This window comes from Saimiri boliviensis, chromosome 5 (assembly GCF_048565385.1).
Source record: "Saimiri boliviensis isolate mSaiBol1 chromosome 5, mSaiBol1.pri, whole genome shotgun sequence".
Lineage (NCBI taxonomy): Eukaryota > Metazoa > Chordata > Mammalia > Primates > Cebidae > Saimiri > Saimiri boliviensis.
In genome coordinates this window covers 130297719-130320363 of record NC_133453.1, presented here as the reverse complement: position 1 = coordinate 130320363, position 22645 = coordinate 130297719, and the positions used below count along the sequence as shown (strand labels likewise).

Genomic DNA, 22645 nt, shown 5'->3' with positions numbered 1-22645 from the left:
GGAGAATCACTTGAACCTGGGAGGTGGAGGTTCCAGTGAGCCGAGATCGAACCACTGCACTCCAGCCTGGGCGACAGTGAGACTCCAGCTCAAAAAAAAAAAAAAAAAAAAAAAAAAAAGGTAGGTGGAGGGTATAATCAGTGGTTTTTCGTGTATTCACAGTGGTACAATCATGACCACAGTCAATTTTAGAATATTTTTCTTACCCCCGCAAGAAACCGCACAGCTATGAGTAGTCGCTCACCATCCCTCCCACCGGCTCCCCCATTCTAGGCAGCCACTAATCTACCTCCTGTCTCTATTTGCCTATTTGGACATTTTGCATAAAAGGAGTAAATGACACATAGTCCTTTGTGAGTGGCGTCTGACTTAGCATAACGTTTCCAGCATTCACCCACATTGAGGCAGATAGCGGCACTCGATGTTTCACCATTTGAAGAATTGCTGAAATGTTTTCCAAAAAGCTGTATCAATTACATACTATTTTTTTCTTTTCTTTTCTTTTTTTTTTTTTGAGAGAGTCTCACTCTGTCACCCAGGCTGGAGTGCAAATGATGCGATCTCGGCTCACTGCAACCTCTGCCTCCCAGGTTCAAGCGATTCCTTTTTTTTTTTTTTTTTTTTTTTGAGACGGAGTTTCGTTCTTGTTACCCAGGCTGGAGTGCAATGGCGTGATCTCAGCTCACCTCAACCTCCGCCTCCTGGGTTCAGGCAATTCTCCTGCCTCAGCCTCCTGAGTAGCTGGAATTGCAGGCACGTGCCACCATGCCCAGCTGATTTTTTTTTTTTTTTTTTTTTTTGTATTTTTAGTAGAGACGGGGTTTCACTATGTTGACCAGGATGGTCTCGATCTCTTGACCTTGTGATCCACCCACCTTGGCCTCCCAAAGTGCTGGGATAACAGTCAAGCGATTCTTGTGCTTCAGCCTCCCCGGTAGCTGGGACTACAGGCGCCCATCATCATGCCCAGCTAATTTTTTATATCTTTTATTATTATATATTTTTTGAGATGGAGTCTCATTCTGTTGCCCAGGCTGGAATGCAGTGGCGTAATCGCGGCTCACTGCAACCTGTGCCTCCTGAGTTCAAGCGATCCTCCTGCCTCAGCCTCTCCAGTAGCTGGGATTTCAGCCCTGGCTAATTTTTGTATTTTTAATAGAGATGGGGTTTCACCATATTGGCCAGGCTGGTCTTGAACTCCTGACCTCAGGTGACTCACCCCCCCTTGGCCTCCCAAAGGGACGGAATTACAGGTGTGAGCCACCATACCCAGTCACTTAAATATAGAATTAAGAGACTGATTATGCAGGGTTTGCTCGGGTGATTCTGGAGACTCAGTCCCATAGTCTGCCATCAGCAGAAGCCCAGAAAGCCGGTGGAGTAACTTCAGTCCAAACCTAAAAAACAGAGAACCAGGCCAGCCAACGGGTAAGTTCCAGCATGAGTGCAAAGCCCCAAGCACTGGGGTGGGGGCCGCTGGCACTTCTCCTGGAGAAGATGATGTGCCACTTCAGAGACAGAGAGGGAGAGAGAGGGGGCCTTCTTCCCCCTTTTTGTTCTATTCAAGCCCTCCGTGGGTTGGGTGGTGCCGCCCCACACTGATAAGGGCGGGTCTTTACTCAGTCTACTGATTCAAATGCTCATCTCTTCTGGAAACGCCCTCCCAGACACACCCAGGAATAATGGACATTGCTTAGCCCACCCAATCTTACACAGACAGTTAACCATCACAAGCCCACCCCTTGTCAGCTTGGCATCCATATGCATCTAGAAAGTCTAGTAATCTGTAATTTTCTTTAATTTCTTTAATTTTCTTTAATAAATACCTATTACTTTAAAAGGGTGAAGAAAGGATGTTATAAAAACAATGCTGTATGTTATTCAGAAGAGGGAAAATTTGAAAACACCCCAGTTCCCAACAGTGATGGATCTATAAAGTGGAATATGTTGGTTTTCAGCTCCATCAAGTCATATATATTCTTCTCTAAGCTGTTTACTCTTGTTAGCATTTCGTCAAGCCTTTTTTCAAGGTTCTTAGTTTCTTTGCATTGGGTTAGAACATGATCTTAGGGCCGGGTGCGGTGGCTCAAGCCTGTAATCCCAGCACTTTGGGAGGCCGAGGCGGGTGGATCACGAGGTCAACAGATCGAGACCATCCTGGTCAACATGGTGAAACCCCGTCTCTACTAAAAATACAAAAATTAGCTGGGCATGGTGGCACGTGCCTGTAATCCCAGCTACTCAGGAGGCTGAGGCAGGAGAATTGCCTAAACCCAGGAGGCGGAGGTTGCGGTGAGCCGAGATCGCGCCATTGCACTCCAGCCTGGGTAACAAGAGCGAAACTCCGTCTCAAAAAAAAAAAAAAAAAAAAAAAGATCTTTTAGCTCAGATAAGTTTGTTGTTACCAACCCCCTTCTGAAGCCTGTTTCTGTGAATTCATCACACTCGTTCTCCATCCCTCCTTGTTCCCTAGCTGGTGAGGAGTTGTGATCCCTTGGAGGAGGAGAGAGATTCTGGTTTTGGGTGTTTTCATGCTTTTGGTGCTGGCTTCTTCCCATTTTTGTGGATTTATTTACCTGCGGTCTTTGTAGTTGGTGACTTTCAGATGGTGTCTCTGAGTGGTCGTCCTGTTTGTTGACGTTAAAGTTATTTCTTTCTGTTCTTTTCCTTCTAATAGTCAGGCCCCTCTGAGGACTGCTGCAGTCCACTCCAGACCCTGCCTGCCTGGGGATCACCTGCAGCGACTGCCGAACAGTAAGGGTTGCTGCTGGTTTCTTCTTCTGTTATCTTTGTCCCAGAAGGATACCCACCAGATGTCAGCCTGAGCTCTCCTTTATGAGGTGCCTCTTTGGATATACAGGAGTCAGGGAGCTGCTTGAGGTGACAGTCTGTCCCTTATCAGAGCTCAAGTGCTGACTTGTGAGCTCTGTTGTTCCATTGAGAGCTGCTGGGCAGGAACGTTTAAGTCTGCTGCAGTGGAACTCAAAACCACCTTTTTTCCCAGGTGCTCTGTCCTGGGAAGTTGAGGCTTTATAGTTCCTGATGTGCTGCTGCCTTTTTTCAGGGATGCCCTGCCCAACAAGGAGGTAGCCTAGTCACAGTCTGCCAGCAGAGGCGTTGCTGAGCTGTGGTGGGCGCTGCCCAGCTGCTGTGTGAACTCCCTTGTTGTTTTGTTTGTTTGCAGAGGTATAGTTAAAATGGCCTTGGTAATGGCCAATGCCCTTTCCCCACCAGAGCTGGACCGTCCCGGGTCCAGCTGCACTTGTTGCGAAACTCTCAATCCAGAGCGTTTCAGATTGCTGGTCTTTGTGGAGCTGCGACCCACCGAGCCAGATGACCTGGCTCCCGGTTTCAGCTGCCCTTTTTTCAGTTGAATGGGCGGCTCTGTCTGCCAGGCGTTCCAGGTGACAGTTGAAACAGTCACCCAGATTTGTGCGAGTTTTGTGTGGAGACCCGCCGCACCAGCTGAAACAGCCATGCTGGAAACGCGTCGCACCTTTCAGCCCTGGAATCTCCTGGTCTGTGGGCAGTAATAACTCGTTTGCAAATGCAGTGATCAGTCACCCTCTGCGTTGTTCTCGTGGGGAACTGGACTCCAGAGCTGTTCCTATTTGGCCATCTTGGATCTTCTCTCGAGATTATACATTTTAAAAATGTTTTTAAAGTAAATCTCCATATTTCCCACCGTAAATGTTTAGGAAACATGAATGACAATCATATTAAACAACAAACATCCCCTATATGTTACTGCAGAGCCGTAGTTACTGTCAGGAGGGGTGGGGGATGGGGGGCAGCATGAGGAAAAGGAAAGGATGTTGGGGGAGGGGGGGCTGGGGCCGTGGGACCTAGAAGTCTTGGAGGAAGTCAGCTGGAGGTTGGCACCGGAATCTGAGCCCTGCTGGTGGGATTTGGGGGAGCCGAGGCTGGCCTAGCCTGAGCGGAGTTTGCCCACCTCCCTTTCCTTGCTCTTGAAGGCCGCTGGGTGCTCCCCAAACCCAGACCCAGTCCCGCTGGTACTGTACCCCTGCTGGTGCTGTGTCTCGCTGTGTGCTGCTGCTGTCAGCAGCCTCGGTGGGCCCTCAAGGCCTTGAGACACATGTCATCCTTCAGGTGTGGGGCCCTGCGTGTACAGAGGGATGGCGCCAATTCCCGGGAAGCTCTGGGTCGGGCAGGTTGTAGACCTGGAGGGAGGAGCCTCAGCTGCAGAACTGATGCTGGTCTCTGAGCTCAATCCAGCCCTCAGGAGTGGGAGGGGCGGGTGGTCTGCAACCTCAGCTGCCTGCTGGAATTACCAAATGTCCTGCGGCCGGGGCCCCACCCAAAGGTTCTGATGTGACCTGCTTGAGATGTGACCTGGGTGTCTCAAGGCCTAAATTAGCTTCCTCAGGTGATTCTAACATGCCGTCCAGGCTGAGACCTACTCCATTTTGCCAACGTGACACGCTTAAGGCCACCCAGACCTTCAGTGCTAAGGTGTGTACAAACAGCAGTGTAGGAAATGTGTGAGGAGCGTTCGTTCTGTGTTCCGTCCTGTTACTCCAACTTTTTTTTTAAAGACAGTCTCCTTCTGTCCACAGGCTGGAGTGCAGTGGCACGATCTCGGCTCACTGCAATCTCTGCCTCCTGGGTTCAAGTCCCTGCCTCAGCCTCCTGAGTAGCTGGGACTACAGGTAGACCACTATGCCTGGCTAATTTTTTGTATTTTAGTAGGGATGGGGTTTCACCATGTTGGCCAGGATGGTCTCGATCTCCTGACCGCGTGAGCCACCGCGCCCGGCCTAGTCACTCCATCCTTGCCCCGGCTTAGTGAGGTTGCGTCATTTCTTTTTTTTTCTTTGAGACAGGAGTTTCGCTCTTGTTACCCAGGCTGGAGTGCAATGGCGCGATCTCGGCTCACCGCAACCTCTGCCTCCTGGGTTCAAGCAATTCTCCTGCCTCAGCCTCCCGCATAGCTGGGATTACAGGCATGCGCCACCATGCCCAGCTGATTTTTTGTATTTTTATTTTTAGCAGAGACAGGTTTCACCATGTTGACCAGGATGGTCTCGATCTCTTGACCTTGTGATCCACCCGCCTCGGCCTCCCAAAGTGCTGGGATTACAGGCTTGAGCCACAGCGCCCGGCCAGGTTGCGTCATTTCTAACACACCTTACTCATTGCCGTTCATGCACAGCCAACATGTTCTTGGAGAAGTTTCTGAGAATGAGGGCAGGGCTCCACCTAAGGAAGCTTGTTTTGCAGAGTGGGAAGGGTCTCAATGCTCCAAGCAGGTAGAACCTGAGCTCCTCTGGCTGTTCTTTCTTCCCCTTCATTTCTCCTGCCCTCCAGCTCCCGCAGCTCTCCTTGTGGGGTAGAACCATCCCTTGGTATGCTGGGGGATTGGCTTCAGGACCCCAGCGTACACCAAAGCCCTGCCCTTCGGCCTCGTGGAACCTGCCTAGGCGAGAGCCGGCCCTCCCGCAAATACTGTATTTTCAGTCAGCATTTGATTTTTGGTTGAAAACATCCACTTGTAAGTGGACCTGTGCAGTTCAGACCCATGTTGTTCAAGGGTCGACTGTTTTAGGATGCACACAGCAGCTCTCAAAAGTTTAGTAAGAAACCCCCAGGGTGCTGGTTAAGAATGCAAATTCCGGCCAGGTGCAGTAGCTCACGGCTATAATCACAGCACTTTGGGAGGCCATGATGGGTGGAACACTTGAGGTCAGATGTTCGAGACCAGCCTGGCCAACATGGTGAAGCCCCCATGGTGGAGGGTGACTAGTCTGTTACTGGGGAGGCTGAGGCAGAATTGTTTGAACCCAGGAGGCAGAGGTTGCAGTGAGCTGAGATCACGCCACTGCACTGCAGCCTGGGTGACAGAGCGAGACTCAACAAAAAAGAATGCAAATTCCTGGTCTTCGTCCCTGGATATGCTGATTTGTCACATCTGGGGTTGGGCCCACGGATAGGCATTTTAACTAGCAGCCCAGATCATTCTAAAGCAGGAGACAAAATGACTGTTCCATAAAACCCCAGGTCTGCCGTCAGAGACATGGGTTCGTGCCTGGCTCTTGCTGGGCCGACTGAACTCCATGAGCCCTGTGATCACGCCGCAATGGGAAGACTCCACCCTCCGTCAGGATGTTACGTACCCCGAGATGATGGGTATGAGGCTCCTGCGGCTTTGCCAGTGAGTGCCCCCCTCTATCGAACCCCAAGGCTTGAACTTATTCTAAGGCCGCGGCAAAACACTGAAAAACTTCCTTTGACCCAGATGCATCTGAAACCACATGGAATCCTCCAAATCACAGGCAGTGCTCACACCTGGCAGGCCCACGAGGGAACTGTGAGGACATCAATCAAGATGAGCCTTCCTGTTGTCATTCTCTTCCTGCCAATCAGGAAAGGGAGTATTTTTTTCTTACCATTGCTGCATGGGGTAGGTGTCATTATCCTCATTTTTATAACTGTAGTCCAGAGAGGTTAAGCCTGTTGCCTCAGGACACACAGGAGTGGGGTCCCAGGGTGTGAACTTATGTTTCCAGACCTAGCAGGTGGACTCTTTGGCCTGGCTTCCCCAAGTACCTCTCATCCTAGGGGGAGCGGGTGAGAGCCCCTGGGCTGCCTGGTCCTAGGTAGGTTCGCAGCAGCCTGACGTCCACCCTCCAGAGTTGGCCCTGCTGGTAGCAGACTGGTGTCCCCCCAGGTTCCTGGCATAGCCCTGCCCATCCTCGATTCCCAGCTGCTAACTCTGGAATGAACATGTGGGTGACGCAGCCTTCAGCCCATTTCCCGGGGAGCGGACAAAGGAGGGCTCAGCACTGCAGGTGCCTGGAGCGAGCCGGGAGATGCTGGCATCATCTGATTGTGTGCGAGGTGCAGGCCTGTCAGCTAAGCAAGCAGATGGGAAGGTGGGGACAGGTTCGCCTTGGCTGTCAGGGAGGCTACCTAGAGAAAGTGACACTTAAACAGAGCTACGTGAAGTGGAGGTGGCTGCTCCGAGCCAGACCGCATCTGTGTGTGGCTGTCTGCTGCCCAGGAAGATGGAGAAGGCAGAGTCTGCCCCCCGGAGAGCCCTCTCCAGACTCGGGACGTGAATTCTGGGCCACTGCTGTGGCAGCTATCCCCCGCTCCGCGGAGGTGCTTCCAGGTGGGTGTGCTGGGCCCCAGACCGAGTACTCAGCTCATCTCTTCAGCATCATGACAATGTGCGCGCCACATGCGGACATGTCAGCCCCTTCGGAAAGAGGAATGGAAGGAGCTGGGCCACTCGGCTACGAACGGCAGGTCTGGAGTCTGTGTCCATCCTGGTCCCTCCGCGTGGCCCCCTCAGCCAGTCCACAGCTCTCCCCGACGGGGACCCAGCGTGGCCCCCTCCCAGGCCCCTCAGTGCAGGCAGCCACGTTTCACTGGCCCTGCAGCCCGCTCCTTTGCACCGCAGAGAACCGAGGTTGTGCAGGCAACCGCCACCTCAAACTCTGCAGCTGGGGGTGGGGTGGGAAGTCCAGGGACAGCTCAAAGGGAAGTGGCGACCAGGGAGGGAGAGAAAAGCAGGCCTGGCTTCCAGCTGGCCCAGTCCAAGGAGCTGTGTTAGGTCCTCCTCCCCACAACACTCCCACTGAGGCCTCCGGGGTCCTTGTCCCCGGTCCACATTGTTTCCCAGGAAGAAGGAAAGTTTCCCAAAGGCACGGGGAGGGACGGGTGGCCCACACATCTGTGGGACTAGGGCTGTGTGGAGCAGGCCATTACCATATGAAAGGAGGAGGCCTGAGCGGGCTGGGAGGAGCCCAGGCTGTCACTTGGATACCAAAGGCAGCCGAGGACAGCGGAGGTGGCAGGGGCTCCACACTGGGGTGGAGGATGTAGGCTGCTGGGGCCCTGGGAGCCACTTCTCCCACTCGAGCCTCCTCTCTGGCCCGGGGGGACACCCACAGAGGTGGCAGGATGGTGCTGCAACTAGACTGCTCCAGTGCCCGCTGGGTGACCTGGCACTGTGCCCCTGAAGAAATAGTCAAATGTTAAGGACAAAGGAGTCTCCTAAGACTCCAAGGAACAACTATGACCCGGATTGGGGGAGGGGATTCAGGGAGGCACTTCTTGCTGTGCAGAGGCTGGATGAGGGGCTGTCACCCCGGGCATGTAGTTCAGGAAGTTCCAGGTCTGAGGTCTAAGGCTCTGCTGCTCAGCTGGCTGGCCCTCTGCTTCTGTGACTGCTTCCAAGGAAATCCCAAGGCTTGCACGCTGCAGGCCTCCTCCCAAGCTCCCCACTGGCCTTTCGGTTTTCCGGGCCGGCTGAGGTTCTCCCTGCACTTCGGTTTAGATCTCTTCTTGCAGCATCAGCGGCTCCCACTCACTTTCTGGCAGGGAAGGTCTTGCCCTGGGGATGAGGGACCTTCACACAGAAAACGGCCACTTCCGTAGGAGCCACTTGGCAGTCAGGTCTGTGCTGTAGCAGAGGCTCTGGACACAGCAGCCTCGGTTAGGAGCGGGCAGAGACTTGGGCCCCCACTGAATGGCTGTCTGGTGTCCTTGGGGCCCTCTGTGTTTTGTGCCTCTGCTGTTCTGGAAGAGAAGAATGGAACCTTCTTGTCGTCTTGCCTCCCAGACAGAGCCTGTCCCTGGCTGAGAACCAATTGCGGTGGAGAGCGGAGGAGGGAGGCCATGGGAACCACTCCTCTTGCCCTGCTGAGGGTGTCTGGGTGGGACAAGGGCCACCGTGGACCCAGGCCAGGAGGCTGCTGTAGGGGAGGAGACTCCAGGGCCGCAGTGACAGCCAAAAGCAGCAACTGAGAGAAGAAAGGCCAGTGCTTTACTGGCTTGTGGGGAAGCAGCTATCACCAGGGCTACAATACTCTGTGAAGAAACCCGTGCACTTCCAAGTTCGTGGTAAAACAAAAGACACTTGGCAGCCGGGAAGGCTTTTTTTTTTTTTTTTTTGAGATGGAGTCTCGCTCTGTTGCCAGGCTGGGGTGCAATGGTACAATCTCAGCTCACTGTAACCTCTGCCTCTCAGGTTCAAGCAATTCTCCTGCCTCAGCCTCCCCAGTAGCTGGGACTATAATCACGAACCACCATGCCCAGCTAATTTTTGTTTATTTAGTAGAGACGGGGTTTCACCATGTTGGCCAGGCTCAATCTCTTAACTTCATGATCTGCCCGCCTTGGCTTCCCAAAGTGTTGGAATTACAGGCGTCAGCCAGGAAGTGGCAGAGCAGGGACTCGGGGCAGCTTTGAGCCACAGTTCAAGGCCCAGCTGGATTTAAGGGCTTTTCCACAGGTCTAGAAGGCGCAGACTTAGAAGAGTAGGAAGCCAGCAATCTAAAACAGGAAGCCACAGGCTGTGCAGGTGGAGCCAGTAACAGCTAGCGCCCTGTGCATCTCCAGGAGTCCCAGCATTCCGGGATCAGACCCCGTGAATCATCTGGGAGCTCTATGCAGAGAGGATCTTGCTTCTTGAATTAGTTTCTGGCAGTTGCTCTAGTTTGGGGGTGGGATGGGGTGGAGAATGTGCTATTAGCAAAGGAAGATGAATTAACATTAAGGGCAGTCGCAGGCTCTATAGGGAAGTTCTGTTCACTGCATTGATTTACCTGGAAATACAGAGTTTGGGCTCTTGGCATGAACTGTCTGACTTTAGGGCTCATCAGTCACTCTCTGGGTTTGAGTCCCGCTCCGAGAGAGAACGCGTCCTCAGCAGCCGCTCGGTGCAGAAGGTCTCTCCTCCCCAAATCTGGCTCCTGCAACTACAGAAACAAATGATTTTGTTGGGAGAAGCCTCTCCTCCAGAGCCCTGGGGATAGCAGGGGAGTATCCCTTCTACAGGAACCAGGAACAGGAATGAATGAATCACAGCACCAAGCAAGACTTCACAGGGGATTTATTTTGTTTGAAAGGGCTGAGGGGGACTTTTTACAGGAGTCTGAAGCTGGTAACTAGAAAGAAAGATAAATAAAATACAAAGCCAGTATGCTGTGGCAAATTCCAGAAAACACACTGAAAAAAACCTTTACAGTTTAAAACTGCTTCACTTTATACATAATTACAAATTAATATACAGCATCTGGGTTTTAACCCGTCTTTTTATTTAATAGGGTTTAGCACAGAAGTGTCCATAGAGCATTTGGAAAGCAGTGACAGCAGAGGTATCTGGGGTGTCCCAACCACCCTCTCCGTATCTCCCCTGCGAACCCCACACGGGCGGCAGAGAACAGGAGACCAGGGGCTAAGCTTGAACCACAGGCACACTCACCAGGCACGCCCCAGGGCCACTGCACAGGGACTGTCCACAGCCTCAGGGGCTGCCGAAGGCAGGGGAAATTTGACGCCGCAGAAGGGGTGGGGGTGAGTGCTTCCTGCAGAAGCCCCTCAGGCCTGCCGCACTGGTGCCCCCACCCGGTTGAGAGCAGGTCACCCACTTCGAAGGCAGGGGAAGGTTGCCCCCTTCAGGGCCCGTTACTCTTTTGACAAATTAGATGAGTACTTGGAAAGATGCCTGTATTTTCCCTTCCTTTTTATTTTTTCCCTCTTATGGCAGCATTAAAATACTTTTCTTCTAAAGCCTGGCCAGCAGGCAGTGGACTCTAAGGCTCTGGTGAACTAGGAATGCTCTGCTACATTGAAAGGAAAGTTCAGATCCAAGCCCAAACTCTCTGCCCTCTTGTCTCTGAGGATGGGGGCGCTGGCTGGATGGGACATGCCTGGAGGTGGCCGCACACCTGGGGGGTCCTGCGAAAGGAGGCAAGGCACAGACCTCCACAGCCGCCGCCCCGTTTTCACCCACAGGGTTAGCTCTAGGCTCCCGCATTCCACGGACATCCAACCGCAGGGGATGCACATCATCACCGCACAGCCATTCTCCTTGTGACCACTGAAGCCCATGCACCAGGACTGTCTTTCTAAACCTCCTCCCAGGGCCTGGCTGTCCTCTGGGCACAGACGGACCACCCATCATTACAGTAAACCTCAACTCCAATGCAAATACCAACATCCTCGGGAAGAAAGACCTGAAGGGAAAAAAGCCCTAGAGACACAAATGATGAAAGCACGTCTGTGGACACCAACTTCAGCACCCAGTTCTGGCCCCTAAGGGCGTGGTCCCACCCTGCACTAAGGCAGGGCTTATGAGGCTGGACCCTTGCACACACTAACACCTCCCCTCCCACACGAAGACACAAAGCCAAGGGTCTCAAAACTTTGTGTTCACGACAAACACTGAGGCCTAAGGAAGGTTAAGGGGTGACTCTCAATAGTATTACCCTGAGACATACAAGGGAAAAAAAGGTAAGATTCGTACCTTTCCAAAAAAAATCTTGGTCAGGATTCTTCCCTCCAGAAGCTCTCATGGGGGCAGAGGAAATACTGGCAAAGGTTGAATGTGGCAGTTTGCATGTTTTTAACCCTCCATTTTCTAAGAAAACACAGCCAATACATTTGATTGTCTTGAAAATGACACCAACCGATGAGAGCATTTAAAGTGCACATGTCACCCAAATGGGTGACAACTGAGATGACTGGAACTGAGAGAAGATGCAGCCTCCTTCCACGAAGTTCACTTGAGTCTGGAAATCTGGGGACTCTGGATAGTAATTCCATCTTTCCCCCACAAATAAGCACAAGTTCAGGCACCCGATTTGTTTAGCTTGGAGAACATGGCATCCGGGTATGGGAACAGTAAGGGGAATTCAGTCCGAGTCACCCCAGAAAACAACCCCTTCTCATGTGAGAAAAACCAAGGCAGGCCATTAGATCCAGCAACTACAGCATTGTCAAGGTCATGAGCAAAAGCACAGGCAGCCACATCCCAGTTAAATCCTGAGCACAGGAACAAATCCCCTTGAGGACAACTTCCAAGGAGGAAGGAGATGACAAAGGTATGTGTGAGCACAGTTCTCGGTCAGTGGATCTTTCTGCACCGCAGACTCTATTGGATGAAGGCAGGTGGCTCAGGGGAATTACGGGCACTACCCTTTCTGATTTTAAACTTGTCCAACCAGAACCTGACCAAATCGCTTTAAGTTAGTGGAGTCTGGACAGAGGTGAAATCTCCATTTTAAAAAAAGACCGCTAAAACAACTAACGCAGGGGAAACATTGCAGCTGGGGGGTAAAAGGCACTCTAACACGGAAGTCAAGCTCTGGGGCCACGTGCTCTAACTTCATCCACAGTGTTTTTGTGAAGAGCACGTACGCGAGTAAATCCAATCAGCACCAACCCCTTAATGTTCCAAGCCCGGAGAACAGGGGCACCCGGCCTACATCTACAATAAGAATGCAGGTTCAGTACCACCCTCCTGTGAACCCCAGGAGGGGAACTCGGAGCCAGTGACCAGAACAGAGAGCCAAGCCCCATGGCAGACATGAGGAAAGTCACAGCAGTTTCAGCTGTAACTTGGAGCTGCATGGATTGGTGAAAGCAAGCAACTTAACTTGCTGTTTATGGTCTTTGCAAGGGGACATGATGTTTTCAACAGAAAAATCAGCAGGTTTTGGCCTTGAAGTCTGTTTCTAAGGGGTAGGAATTCTCCATGACCAAAAAAAAAAAGGCAAAGGTATCTCAGGTGGCGAATTTCTTCATTCTTAAACAAGGGAGAAGACATCCTTTGGTTAAAGAACAAGATGGGGTGGGGGAGGGAAGGACATGGACCCCTCCCCTTAAAATTTCATCTGGGCCTTCAAGGCACTTGGAAAGACAGAGTGAGGTGCTGGCTGTCACTTCACTGTGCACTGATCAGGTAGGTTTAGACTCTTGGGCTAGTCCTGGTTCACCCTTAAAAAAGAAAAACACAAACATACACATACAATAAATAAATCTAGGCTAAAAATTCCAAACCAGACCTCTTTCAAATAAACTGAAAGGTAAATATCTCCATCTGCAAGGCCAGCTTGCAATTCATCAATAAGCACCACGTTACAGATTTTTCTATGTCTGCTCAAAGCCCCGTGCTTCTGAGGGGCAAAAAAGCAAGAACTGAAGGCCGGGTTTGAAGCACAGAATTTTCCACAGCCTTCCTTCTGGTGTTCGGGGTCTCAGAGGGAAACGTCACCATGAACTGTCCTGCACACACCAGCTGGGGAAAGCCTCAAGCGAACACAGATCAGAACACGTCGGGAAAGCGACAGCAAAGCCAAGCAGCAGGCAGCATCTGTGGCCTCTTGCGGGGCAGAGTACAGTTCAACAACAGACCTCTAGATTGAAAACGTTTTTAAAGAAATCCAATTTTGCCAAGGCCTCCTAACATAAAAAGGGCACTTTCAAAACCACGCCCCCCAGACCAGCTCCTCTCCAGGTCTGTACTAGCAGGACCTGCTACACATGGCTTAACCCTTCACCTGAACCCACTTCTCAGCCAGCTGTCCTAGCTCCAGAGCACGGCTTCTGCCTGGCCTGGGTGGGAGGCTGACCCCTGGCAGTTGTGTGCCTACAGGCTGCACCCTCACGCAGCAAGGGCCTGGCGGCTGCTATCTGGGAGAGCCTCGATGGGGGCTCACGTTCACAGCCAGGAGGCCGTGGCCTCTTCTGAGTCATGACAACCAAAATGTCATGCTACAGGGATAATGGGGACTAGGCCTCTTCACTTTAATCTGTGGCCAAAGCATGTGCGTCAACATCCTGGAAAACCAGCGTATTTCTTCTGGATTTGATGACGAAATCAGATATTACAGGTTTTTTGTTGCTTTAGTGCCCGAAACACAGATCAAGGTGGTGCAGACCACATGTTTTATACACATCAAGCCTTCTCTCACTGTCTCACAAACATCTGTCATCCCAGAAATGAGAAATACATGCAGAACAGGGGTGATATGTGCACGGGGTGGGCTATAGGATTACTGGGTAAAGTACTGATGTGCAGGGGCTCCGGGTCAGTCCAGGCACTGCCCTTGTGCTGAGCTAAGCTGCCCAGATGGCTGGTGCAGACTGGGCCCTCTTGTGGCATTCCCCACGTGTGTATGCAGACAGGTCCCCGGGTAGGTACACAGGTCAAATCTGCAACATCTGCTGTTTGGTTTTGTGTTCCCCCAAATTAAAGGCAGGCAGAGTTCCAGACCTTATTTAGAAATGCTCTTTCAGCCTTTAGGAATTCCTGACGTGTCCAAAACCATCACCTGTACTTATGAGCCGCCACTATCAGTGTAATCCTGAGTAGGGCCAGCCCAACCTGAGAGTCCTGGGCAGTCACAAATCACAGCTGAAGCAGAGTCTGGGCCTCCTTCCCCACCCTGACGCTCAGATCATCTGTTCCTTCTGGTCCAGGACCTGGGGCCGCCCAGGAGGACTGGACGCTGAGGAGCAGTGGGCGTCCAGTGTAAGAGACTTGTGCATGCGGGGACAGCAGGAGAGGTGGGCTGGCCAGGACCAGGAGGCAGCTGCCTCATCAGAGAGGAGGGTCAGCAGAAGATCTCTTCACCCTCTGCTGATACTTCTGATGTGGGACCATCTGAAAAAGTGAAAAAGAATAATGAAGAAAATTCAGAACAACTGCTCCTTTCATTGAACTCCCTCCCCAACCCAAAGTCTTCTGTAATGTAAATAGGTGACTGGGGCTTGTGGGCAATTAAGTTTCTGCACACTGGGGTTTCTGAAGGAATTTGGTTAACAAGGTTCTTAGTGTTATCCTTCCCTGTCTAAGGCGCCCTTTAACTCTGACATAAGCACTAGAATTTATAAAGAGGCCTGAAAAATGTAAATTTTTTTTCTTTAACCTTTTGCACAGAAAGGAGAGATCAATCCTAAAGAGAAGGGTTCAGGGCAAAAGTGGCACATGAATGGGGAGGCATCTGGTGTAATTCAACCACGGGCTCTGTGGCCACCGGCATGTTAGTTAACCTCCGTGAGCTTCAGTTTCCTCATTTCTCTTGGGGTTAGCAGCGCCAACTTCATATAGTCATGTGAGGGTTAAAGCACCAAGCGCTAGCTGTTATCGATGACTATCTAGGCCAAGAAAAGCAAGGAGGACTTGAATGACTTCATTCAGAGGTGAGCTCCAGTTCCTCAATAGGATAATGCCTTGAAAATGAAACCCATGCTCTCTGCTTTTGCACATGTGCCACATAGAATGGAGTTTTGTTCTTTGAGACACAGTCTCGCTCTGTCCCCTAGGCTGGAGTGCAGTGGCTCAATCTCCACTCACTACAACCTCCGCTTCCCAGGTTCAAGGGATTCTCCTGCCTGACTCCCAAGTAGCTGGACTGCAGGCGCATAACACCACGCCCAGCTCATTTTTGTATTTGTAGTAGAGACGGGGTTTCACCGTATCGGCCAGGCTGTCTTGAACTCCTGACCTCACGATCTGCCCACCTCGGCCTCCCAAAGTGCTGGGATTACAGGCATGAGCCACCGCCCCTGGCCAGAGTGGGTTAACGCTCTCTGATGGACGCTCTTAGCAAGTGGAGCTGGTGAGAAGGATGGCAGATTGGCTTCTGCACATCTGAACTGTACCCTTTTCAAGCCTGCCCTGTGCCACTAAAATCTGCCTTCTCTCAGAATGCAGAGACACCGTGGCCACAGGGAGAGCAGGTGTGGGTGACTCACCACCGGGCTGAGAGCGGCTGGTTTTGTTCTTCTTTTTTTTCTCCTTCTTTTCCTTTGGCTTAGCTAATCCAAACAGGCGGGTGGAGGCAGAGGTGGACGCAGGGGCCTGGCTCTGTCCTTCTGATCCTTTGTTTATATGACTGGTTGAACTCAGTATGTGAAAAGGCCCCTTATCTTTGTATGTCCGAGAGATGCTGTTCCTTTTTGGGGACACTGAAAGTTCTGAGTCCAATGACCCTGATTTGGCTATGGAAGGTGCAGATGGCGAGGGAGGCTCCTCAGCACTGGGCAAGAACGACGGGATCCTCATCAGCTTAGTATGTGGATGGGAAACCTGGACATAGTGAAGAGAAGGGGTTTTCACTTGGAGACCGTCAGCACCCCTGATGCCCATTCAATAAATCCTGTCTGATTCAACTGGGTGTGCTGGCTGGGTGCTTACCTGCCCCTGTCACCTCTACAGAGATCACTTCTGCGGACTGCATAGAGCTCAAAGGTTCAGAACTTCTTGCTTTCATTAGCTGCCCTCCCCCAAATAATATCTATAAATATGTTAAAAATACCAACTTCAATACTGTTAATACTTTTATTACAAACGCTGGTGTCATAAAACACCAACAGTACCTTTGATGGGGCGACTTAGAAAAGAATTCCCATTCCCTGAAAAAATAAGGAGAACTGCTTAAGACTGCTCTACACAGGGATGCAGATAATTATTTGAGGGCAAAGGGATTACAGAAGGCTGTTAAGGTTGGAGGGTAAGTGGAAAAGCCGAGCTGACACCAAGAATCCTAGTCAAAGGTTAAACAAAGATCAAGAGGATCACCTAATCTGGTTTCTCTTAGTTGCCTGGGAACCTTCCTTTGTCAAAGCACTGATGATTTCATTGGGATGGGGGGTAGAATCCATCCTTATGTCATAAAAAGCAACACATGGCATTTGCTGCTCCCCGTGATATATTTGGCAGCCTCTGCAGAAAGCTACACCTGCCCCCCACTCTGGAAAATGTCTGTATAATTTTCTTTCCTGATCCAAGGTCAATCAATCAAACAAATGGCAACATGATATGCATTTCAAAACACGGGCAGATCTGTGTACACTCCATCTGCCACAAGCATCCATGTTTCTGAATAACCAAGGGATATCACCGAAATAAACTCAGGAGTGAGTGTGCTGAGTAACTGAAAGCCTTCTCATAGCAGCAGCAGCTATAGAGAAAGAAAGGCTACATCAGCAGTAGAAAGGCAAATCGGGAACTATGCAGAGTGCAGCTTTCTCAACATCCCCAAGCAAGAGAATCATCATCTGTCCATAAGAGGAGTGGCCGCCTCCCCTACTTGCTGGGATGGGCGCTTCCCTCTGTAACTGACTCCCACCGATCCGACCACATGGGTTATTTCAGCGACTCTGGCATGAGAACCACTTCCTGCTGGCGCATGACCACAGGCACCACGTGTTCTGGGGCTCTTTGATTCTTGCTGTGCTTCTCCATTAAGCTACAAGTTTCTTCAGGGCGGGGCCATGCCTGATTTCTCATGTGGCACACAGCAGTGGGGCTGCTCCTAAAATCCTGGTGGCTGACTGCCATTTTCTCAGATACACTGAGGCTCTTCTAGCTGAGGGAAGTGCCAGCTCCAGATATCCACCACAGCCCTTGCCAGGACACCCCAGCATTTCCATTCTCTTCTTCAGCCTCTTAAGAGATGCGAAAAGCAGAAAAAGACTTTGTTCCTCTGCCTCTCTTTCAGGGTGAAAAAAGTTTTTTTTTTTTTTTTTTGAGACAGAGTCTCGCTCTGTCACCCAGGCTGGAGAGCAGCGGCACAATCTCAGCTCACTGCAACCCTCATCTCCCAGGTTCAAGCGATGCTCCTGCCTCAGACTCCCAAGTACCTGCGATTACAGGTGGGTACCACTGCGCCCAGCTAATTTTTATATTTTTAGTAGAGACGAAGTTTTGCCATGTTGACCAGGCTGGTCTCAAACTCCTGGCCTCAAGTGATCTGTCTACCTCGGCCTCACAAAGTGCTGAGATTACAGGCGTGAGTCACCATGGCCAGCTAAAAAGATTCTTAAACCCCTGGAGACAGAGTCTCCTTGTGTTGCCCAAGGCTGGTCTCAAGTTACCGTCCCACCTCAGCCTCCTAACGTGCTGGGATAACAGGTATGAGTTACTGAACCTGGCCAAAAACAGGCTCTGTATTTCTGCTCACTTTCTTAGGGTGCTTAATACACAGGGGTCTTAAATCAGTATCATCACTAGGTTGACTCCGGCAGCGAGTCCCATTACCTGACACAGGTCCCGTTCCACCTGCCTCTGGCCCAGCCGCTCCGCCTCCCGGCGCAGCTGCTCCTGCTCCCTCTCGAGCTGTTTCTGGGCAGCACGCAGTCGCTCCAGGTCGTACTGGTACGTGCCCTTCTTCTGCTGGAGCTCCTCCCGCTCTTTCTCCAGGTCCTGCTGCCCCTGCTGCACCTTCTCCTCCCGCTGGGCCAGCAGGGCCTCCCGCTCCCGCAGCTCCCTCTCACGAGCTTCCCACTCCCGCTCACGCCTGCGCTTCTCCTCGAGGTACTGGACTTGCTGCTTCTGCAGGTTGGCCAGGTCCTGGCGCTGCTTCTCCAGGCTGCGCTGCTTCTCCTGCTCAATGAGGGAGCTCGGGCGGGACAAGCTGCGGGTGAGCGCCCTCTCGCTCAGCACCAGTTTCTGGTCCTCAATGTAGCTGTCCTGCTGCAGCACCACGCCCTGTGGAGGCACACAGAAGAGAGCCCTGCAACTCTGGCCAGGGGGACAGCCAACTTCTGGATTCCTCCTGACCCCAGAGCAGGCAACACCAGGCACTATGACAGACCAGGACTCTCCCCTCACTTTTCAAGCCCATCTAATAAAAATGCTCAAGGATAACTGCAGGCAGTTAGAATACAGGAACATCAAAGGTGCAGGAACTTACAGGTTTTTGTCAAATCTGGTCTTGAATGCTGTTTGCAGTCACTGGTATTACCCGGGTAGTGTGTGTGTGTGGGGGGTGGGGGTGGGGTGGGGGGGTGTGTGAGGTGTGTGTGGGTGTGCTGTGTGTGGGTGGTGTGTGTGTGGGGGTGTGGGGTAGGGGGGCGTGTGTGTGTGGTGTGTGTGTGTAGTATGTGTGTATGTGTGTGTGGTGTGGTGTGGTGGTTGTGTGGGGTGTGTGTGTGTGTGGTAGGTGTGTGGGGTGTGTGTATATGTGTTGGAAGTGGGAGAAAGTAGGAGTAAGATAGGTTAGATCTTCCAGAAAGGGAGTGAGAATTTGAAGATGTTCCTGGGAAGTCTCAAACAGTGGTTGTTTTAGGAAAGCCACTCTATTCAAACACCACACAGAGACACAAAATATAGAAGCTTATACTAACACCTTTCTAAAGTGAAATAATTTTCCAAATGCATGTTAGCGCATGACATGCTTTGTAGCAAGGTTACCAAACCATGCCTAAGGCCCACCAGCTCTTCGCTAATTCTGCTCCTGTAAGGTCGATGATACTCTACCCACTGCATTCTGTAACTTTCTCACTGTGAGAGCCAGTCTTCTCTAGACTGAGGGCGCCATTTCCCCACAAACAGCCTACAAACCTCAGAGATCCAAGTCAACAGCAGCCCCATGCTGCTGTCCTCTCCACAAACACATGCAGGGACGAAGACACAGCCACGCACCTGCAGAGTGCTGAGGAGCTCGTGGAGATGGACAATGCTCTGGACAACCTGCTGCCAAAGGAACAACATGGAAACATTCATTTCAGGACTTTATGAAGCTCAGAATCCATCACACTAATGTTCATCTGGTAAGATGGCTGCTGTAAGATACAACTAAATGCCTGTATCTTTATGTAATATTTTCATATTGAAAGCACCAAAGAAAATAAGTCAGTACCAGCAGCCAAGAAAAACAAAAGAAGACCAAACCAAGTAACCTCTGTGTAGAGGAATATGAGCACAAGTTAAAATGTATGAGAAAGCTTCCATTATTTAAAATGTCTAGAATACAAACAGCATACATATCAATGCAACAGAAAAGAAATTCCAGAAACTATCCATTAACAATTTAGCATATGAGTAGCATTTCAAATCAATGGAAAGAAAAGAATATTCAATTGTTCTGAGAAAATTGGCTAAATTTCTGAAAAAACTTGAGACCTTAGCTCACATTAAAAAAAGGTTCAAATATCTGAAAATATTAAAGGTAAAAAATAAAAGAGGAAGAAGAATAAAGGAAGAAGAAGAATGAAGGAAGAGGAAGAGGAAGAAGAAATAATAACTTGAGTACTTGAAGAATAAGCAATTACTTTGTCAAATTACCCACAAGTTAAATGCCCATGTTCCAGATCTATGGCTTTTGGTATCACGTTTGTGACAGAGAAGAGGCTGCCATGAATTCTACTCAGTGTGCTTAGACCAAAGGAAACCACCAAGAAGGATTCACAAGGGGGCTCTCTCTAAATAGAGAAAGCTGACTAAAATCAAGAAGTGTGAGGTATGGCTCATGTCTGTCATCCCAGCACCAGCACTTTGGGAGACGGAGGCAGGTGGACTGCTTGTGTCAAGGAGTTTGAGACCAGCCTGGGCAACATGGTGAAACCCTGTCTCTACATAAAATACAAAAATTAGCAGGGCATGGTGACATGCATGCCTATAGTCCCAGTTTCTCTGGAGGATTGCTTCAGCCTGGGAGGTAGAGGTTGCATTGAGCTGAAGTTGTGCCACCACACTCTAGGCTGAGCGACAGAGTGAAACCCCATCTCAAAAAAAAAAAAAAAAAAAACAAAAAAAAACGCAAGAAAGCAAGAGGCTTCCTTAAGGACAGAGAATCAGAGGCCATCTTAGATCTTAGTAGGCAATTCTCTAACTGGCAAAATTCCAAGGTGCTGCCCCCGGACCAAAGAAAAGGGAAAGGTCAAGGAAACTGACCACTGTGTTGTTTACATGTACAGATTACAGCCAGGAGTTAGCTGAAAGAATATTCCTAACCTGACAATGATAACCAACACATATTTTCTTAAATAGCTCATAATGTCCTTACCTCACTGTTTCTTTTAAGCATAAATACCAGGTTACCATTTCCACCCTATGAAACAAAAAACATGCATATAAAAAAAATGAAGATCTTCATGCAAAAATAACATTCAATATGTTTCTGTGTTAGCCTGTAGCTTTCCACCTTCTTTCTTTTCTACCACAGTCTCTCACAAGGTAGAGAAAATTTAGGGTTGAACTATTTATCACTGATGTCTTGTCAAGAGGTCAGGTTGGTTTGGAGCATCTGAAACAAACCTCCTAATGAAACGGGTCCTGCCAGGACCATGGCAGAGTCAGGAATGTAAACACACTGTGCTAAGCCAGTGAGGCCAAACAGCCAATAATGTGGGACTCTTAACTGTACTATTTGTTTAAAAAATGTGATTTCTCCCTGAAAATAATTTTATCAAAAGCAGCAATTCAGGCATCCAAAACAAGATCAAAGTGAAATAGTATCAAAGGTTATGAATTCAGAGGGAAATGCCAAGGAGGGTCCTAGTATGTTTTAAAGAGAAATACCTTTTTGAGGCCACTATCTGATTCTGTTCTCCTAAGATCTTGGCCGTCATCTCCTTCTTCCTTCTCGCCTCCTAAACAAAAAATAGGTTATTTTTTTTAAAGCTGTGAAACAGACTAGCCGAGGAAAGAATACAATATAGGTATCTTAGGGATTTAATATTTCTGAATCCTACTGATGGCCCCAAAAAGGGGGAGCTGCTTGGTGGCAGCTAAGTGATTATTAATAATTTTACTGATGCACAAGAACTGAAATTAGGAACAAGTATTACTACTCTTTTAAGCTAAGATTTTAGGAAGATCTTTTTTGTTACTCAAAATGAGTATTCGTCTGACGGACTCCTAAGTGTCTTAAGATCTCACTAAGAAATTTACTCATTGAATGGAAGTGGAGATGTAGCTAATAAAATACAAGTCATTTTTAGTTGTGTGGGACAGTCAAGGGTTGTCTATAAAAGCTCATGATGTCACATTCACATCATTTACCTTTTGAGGCATTCATCTGATGACTGTCAAATCCTCCAAAGGTCTCTGCTCTCCGGGGCAGGGAAACAGGACCGACCACGACGCCTTCTTGCTCAACTGGGCTGCTGACAGTCTGCCCAAGTGTGCCTCCCAGACTTCCACTCACCAGACCTTGAAGGATCTCCACTGGAAAAAAAGAAACATGCAAAACTGACATCTTATCTTTAATGAGGAAACAATAAGTTCATAGTATACATGGTATGTACAAAGAACATGACTGACAAGTTCCAATGAGTGACTGGGGTGAGTTCCTTTGCTCAGAAACGTCTCAGTTCAGGGTATGTGTTTTAGTTGGACTCTACTAGAAATTTAGAGATGAGACCTTCCACTTTGTATACAAGAGACCTAAGAAGTTTCAAAGTGTACAGGGAAGGCAGAGTAATTTACTAGAAGTGACAGCTTCTGGAATCATATCCAAAGCAGTCAGAAGATATTCCCTGAAAAGTAAGATGAACTGATTTCAGAACAGCAAGTAAAAAGTCAGTTTTTGTCTTTGCCAATATGAAGTGAGTTCAAAGGGCTAGAGTAGTCTAAGAATTTGCATCTCAACTCTGGCCCACTAAGGTTCTTTTCTAGAGTGTGGCTCACAGAAAGAAGAAAGTGGAGAGAAAGAAATAAAAGTTGAGTGGGAGAAAAGAAAAGAGATAAAGAAGGGCCAGCTGCAACAAGGGAGGGGACCAACAGCAGGAAATCTGATGAAGACAAGCCGTATTAAAAAAGAAAAACCACACAAAACTGATAGACAAGTCCTACGGTGTGAGAAAAGCTATCTGAACCTATAGACTTAAGACACTAATTTCACATAAAAATGAGAAATAGAAAATACTGAAGCTAAATCCCATATAAAGTTAAGAACAGGGAGTGATGGTGGAGAGAACACAGGGTCTAACTTCTCTACACATAGTAAAAGCACATCAGAAAAACATGTCCATAAAATAAGTGAGCAAAACACATTAAGAAAATGACAAAAGACATGAAAGAACTTAAGTCAGAATTAGAAAACACAAAAATGAAACGGCAAAACTACAATCAAAAGAAAAACACATCATTATAGAAATGAAA

The 22645-nt window shown here is 49.5% G+C and overlaps 1 protein-coding gene across 13 annotated transcripts in view; it reads right to left on the bottom strand.

Annotated features, from left to right (window-relative positions):
- Window positions 1-13686: 13686 nt before the first annotated feature.
- AKAP13 (A-kinase anchoring protein 13) overlaps window positions 13687-22645 on the bottom strand; it is a 383896-nt gene continuing 374937 nt past the window's right edge. For 12 of the 13 annotated variants that reach the window (XM_074399972.1, XM_074399973.1, XM_074399971.1 and 9 more), the window contains 7 exons: window positions 21545-21709; window positions 21062-21132; window positions 20547-20591; window positions 19184-19234; window positions 17798-18247; window positions 15511-15844; window positions 13687-14416 (listed from right to left, as the gene is read on the bottom strand). In XM_074399972.1, the coding sequence (XP_074256073.1) occupies window positions 14367-14416; window positions 15511-15844; window positions 17798-18247; window positions 19184-19234; window positions 20547-20591; window positions 21062-21132; window positions 21545-21709 (1166 nt within the window). In that variant the 3' untranslated portion in view covers window positions 13687-14366. The remainder of the gene's footprint in view (window positions 14417-15510; window positions 15845-17797; window positions 18248-19183; window positions 19235-20546; window positions 20592-21061; window positions 21133-21544; window positions 21710-22645) is intronic. The other variant, XM_074399977.1, reaches the window with a different exon arrangement.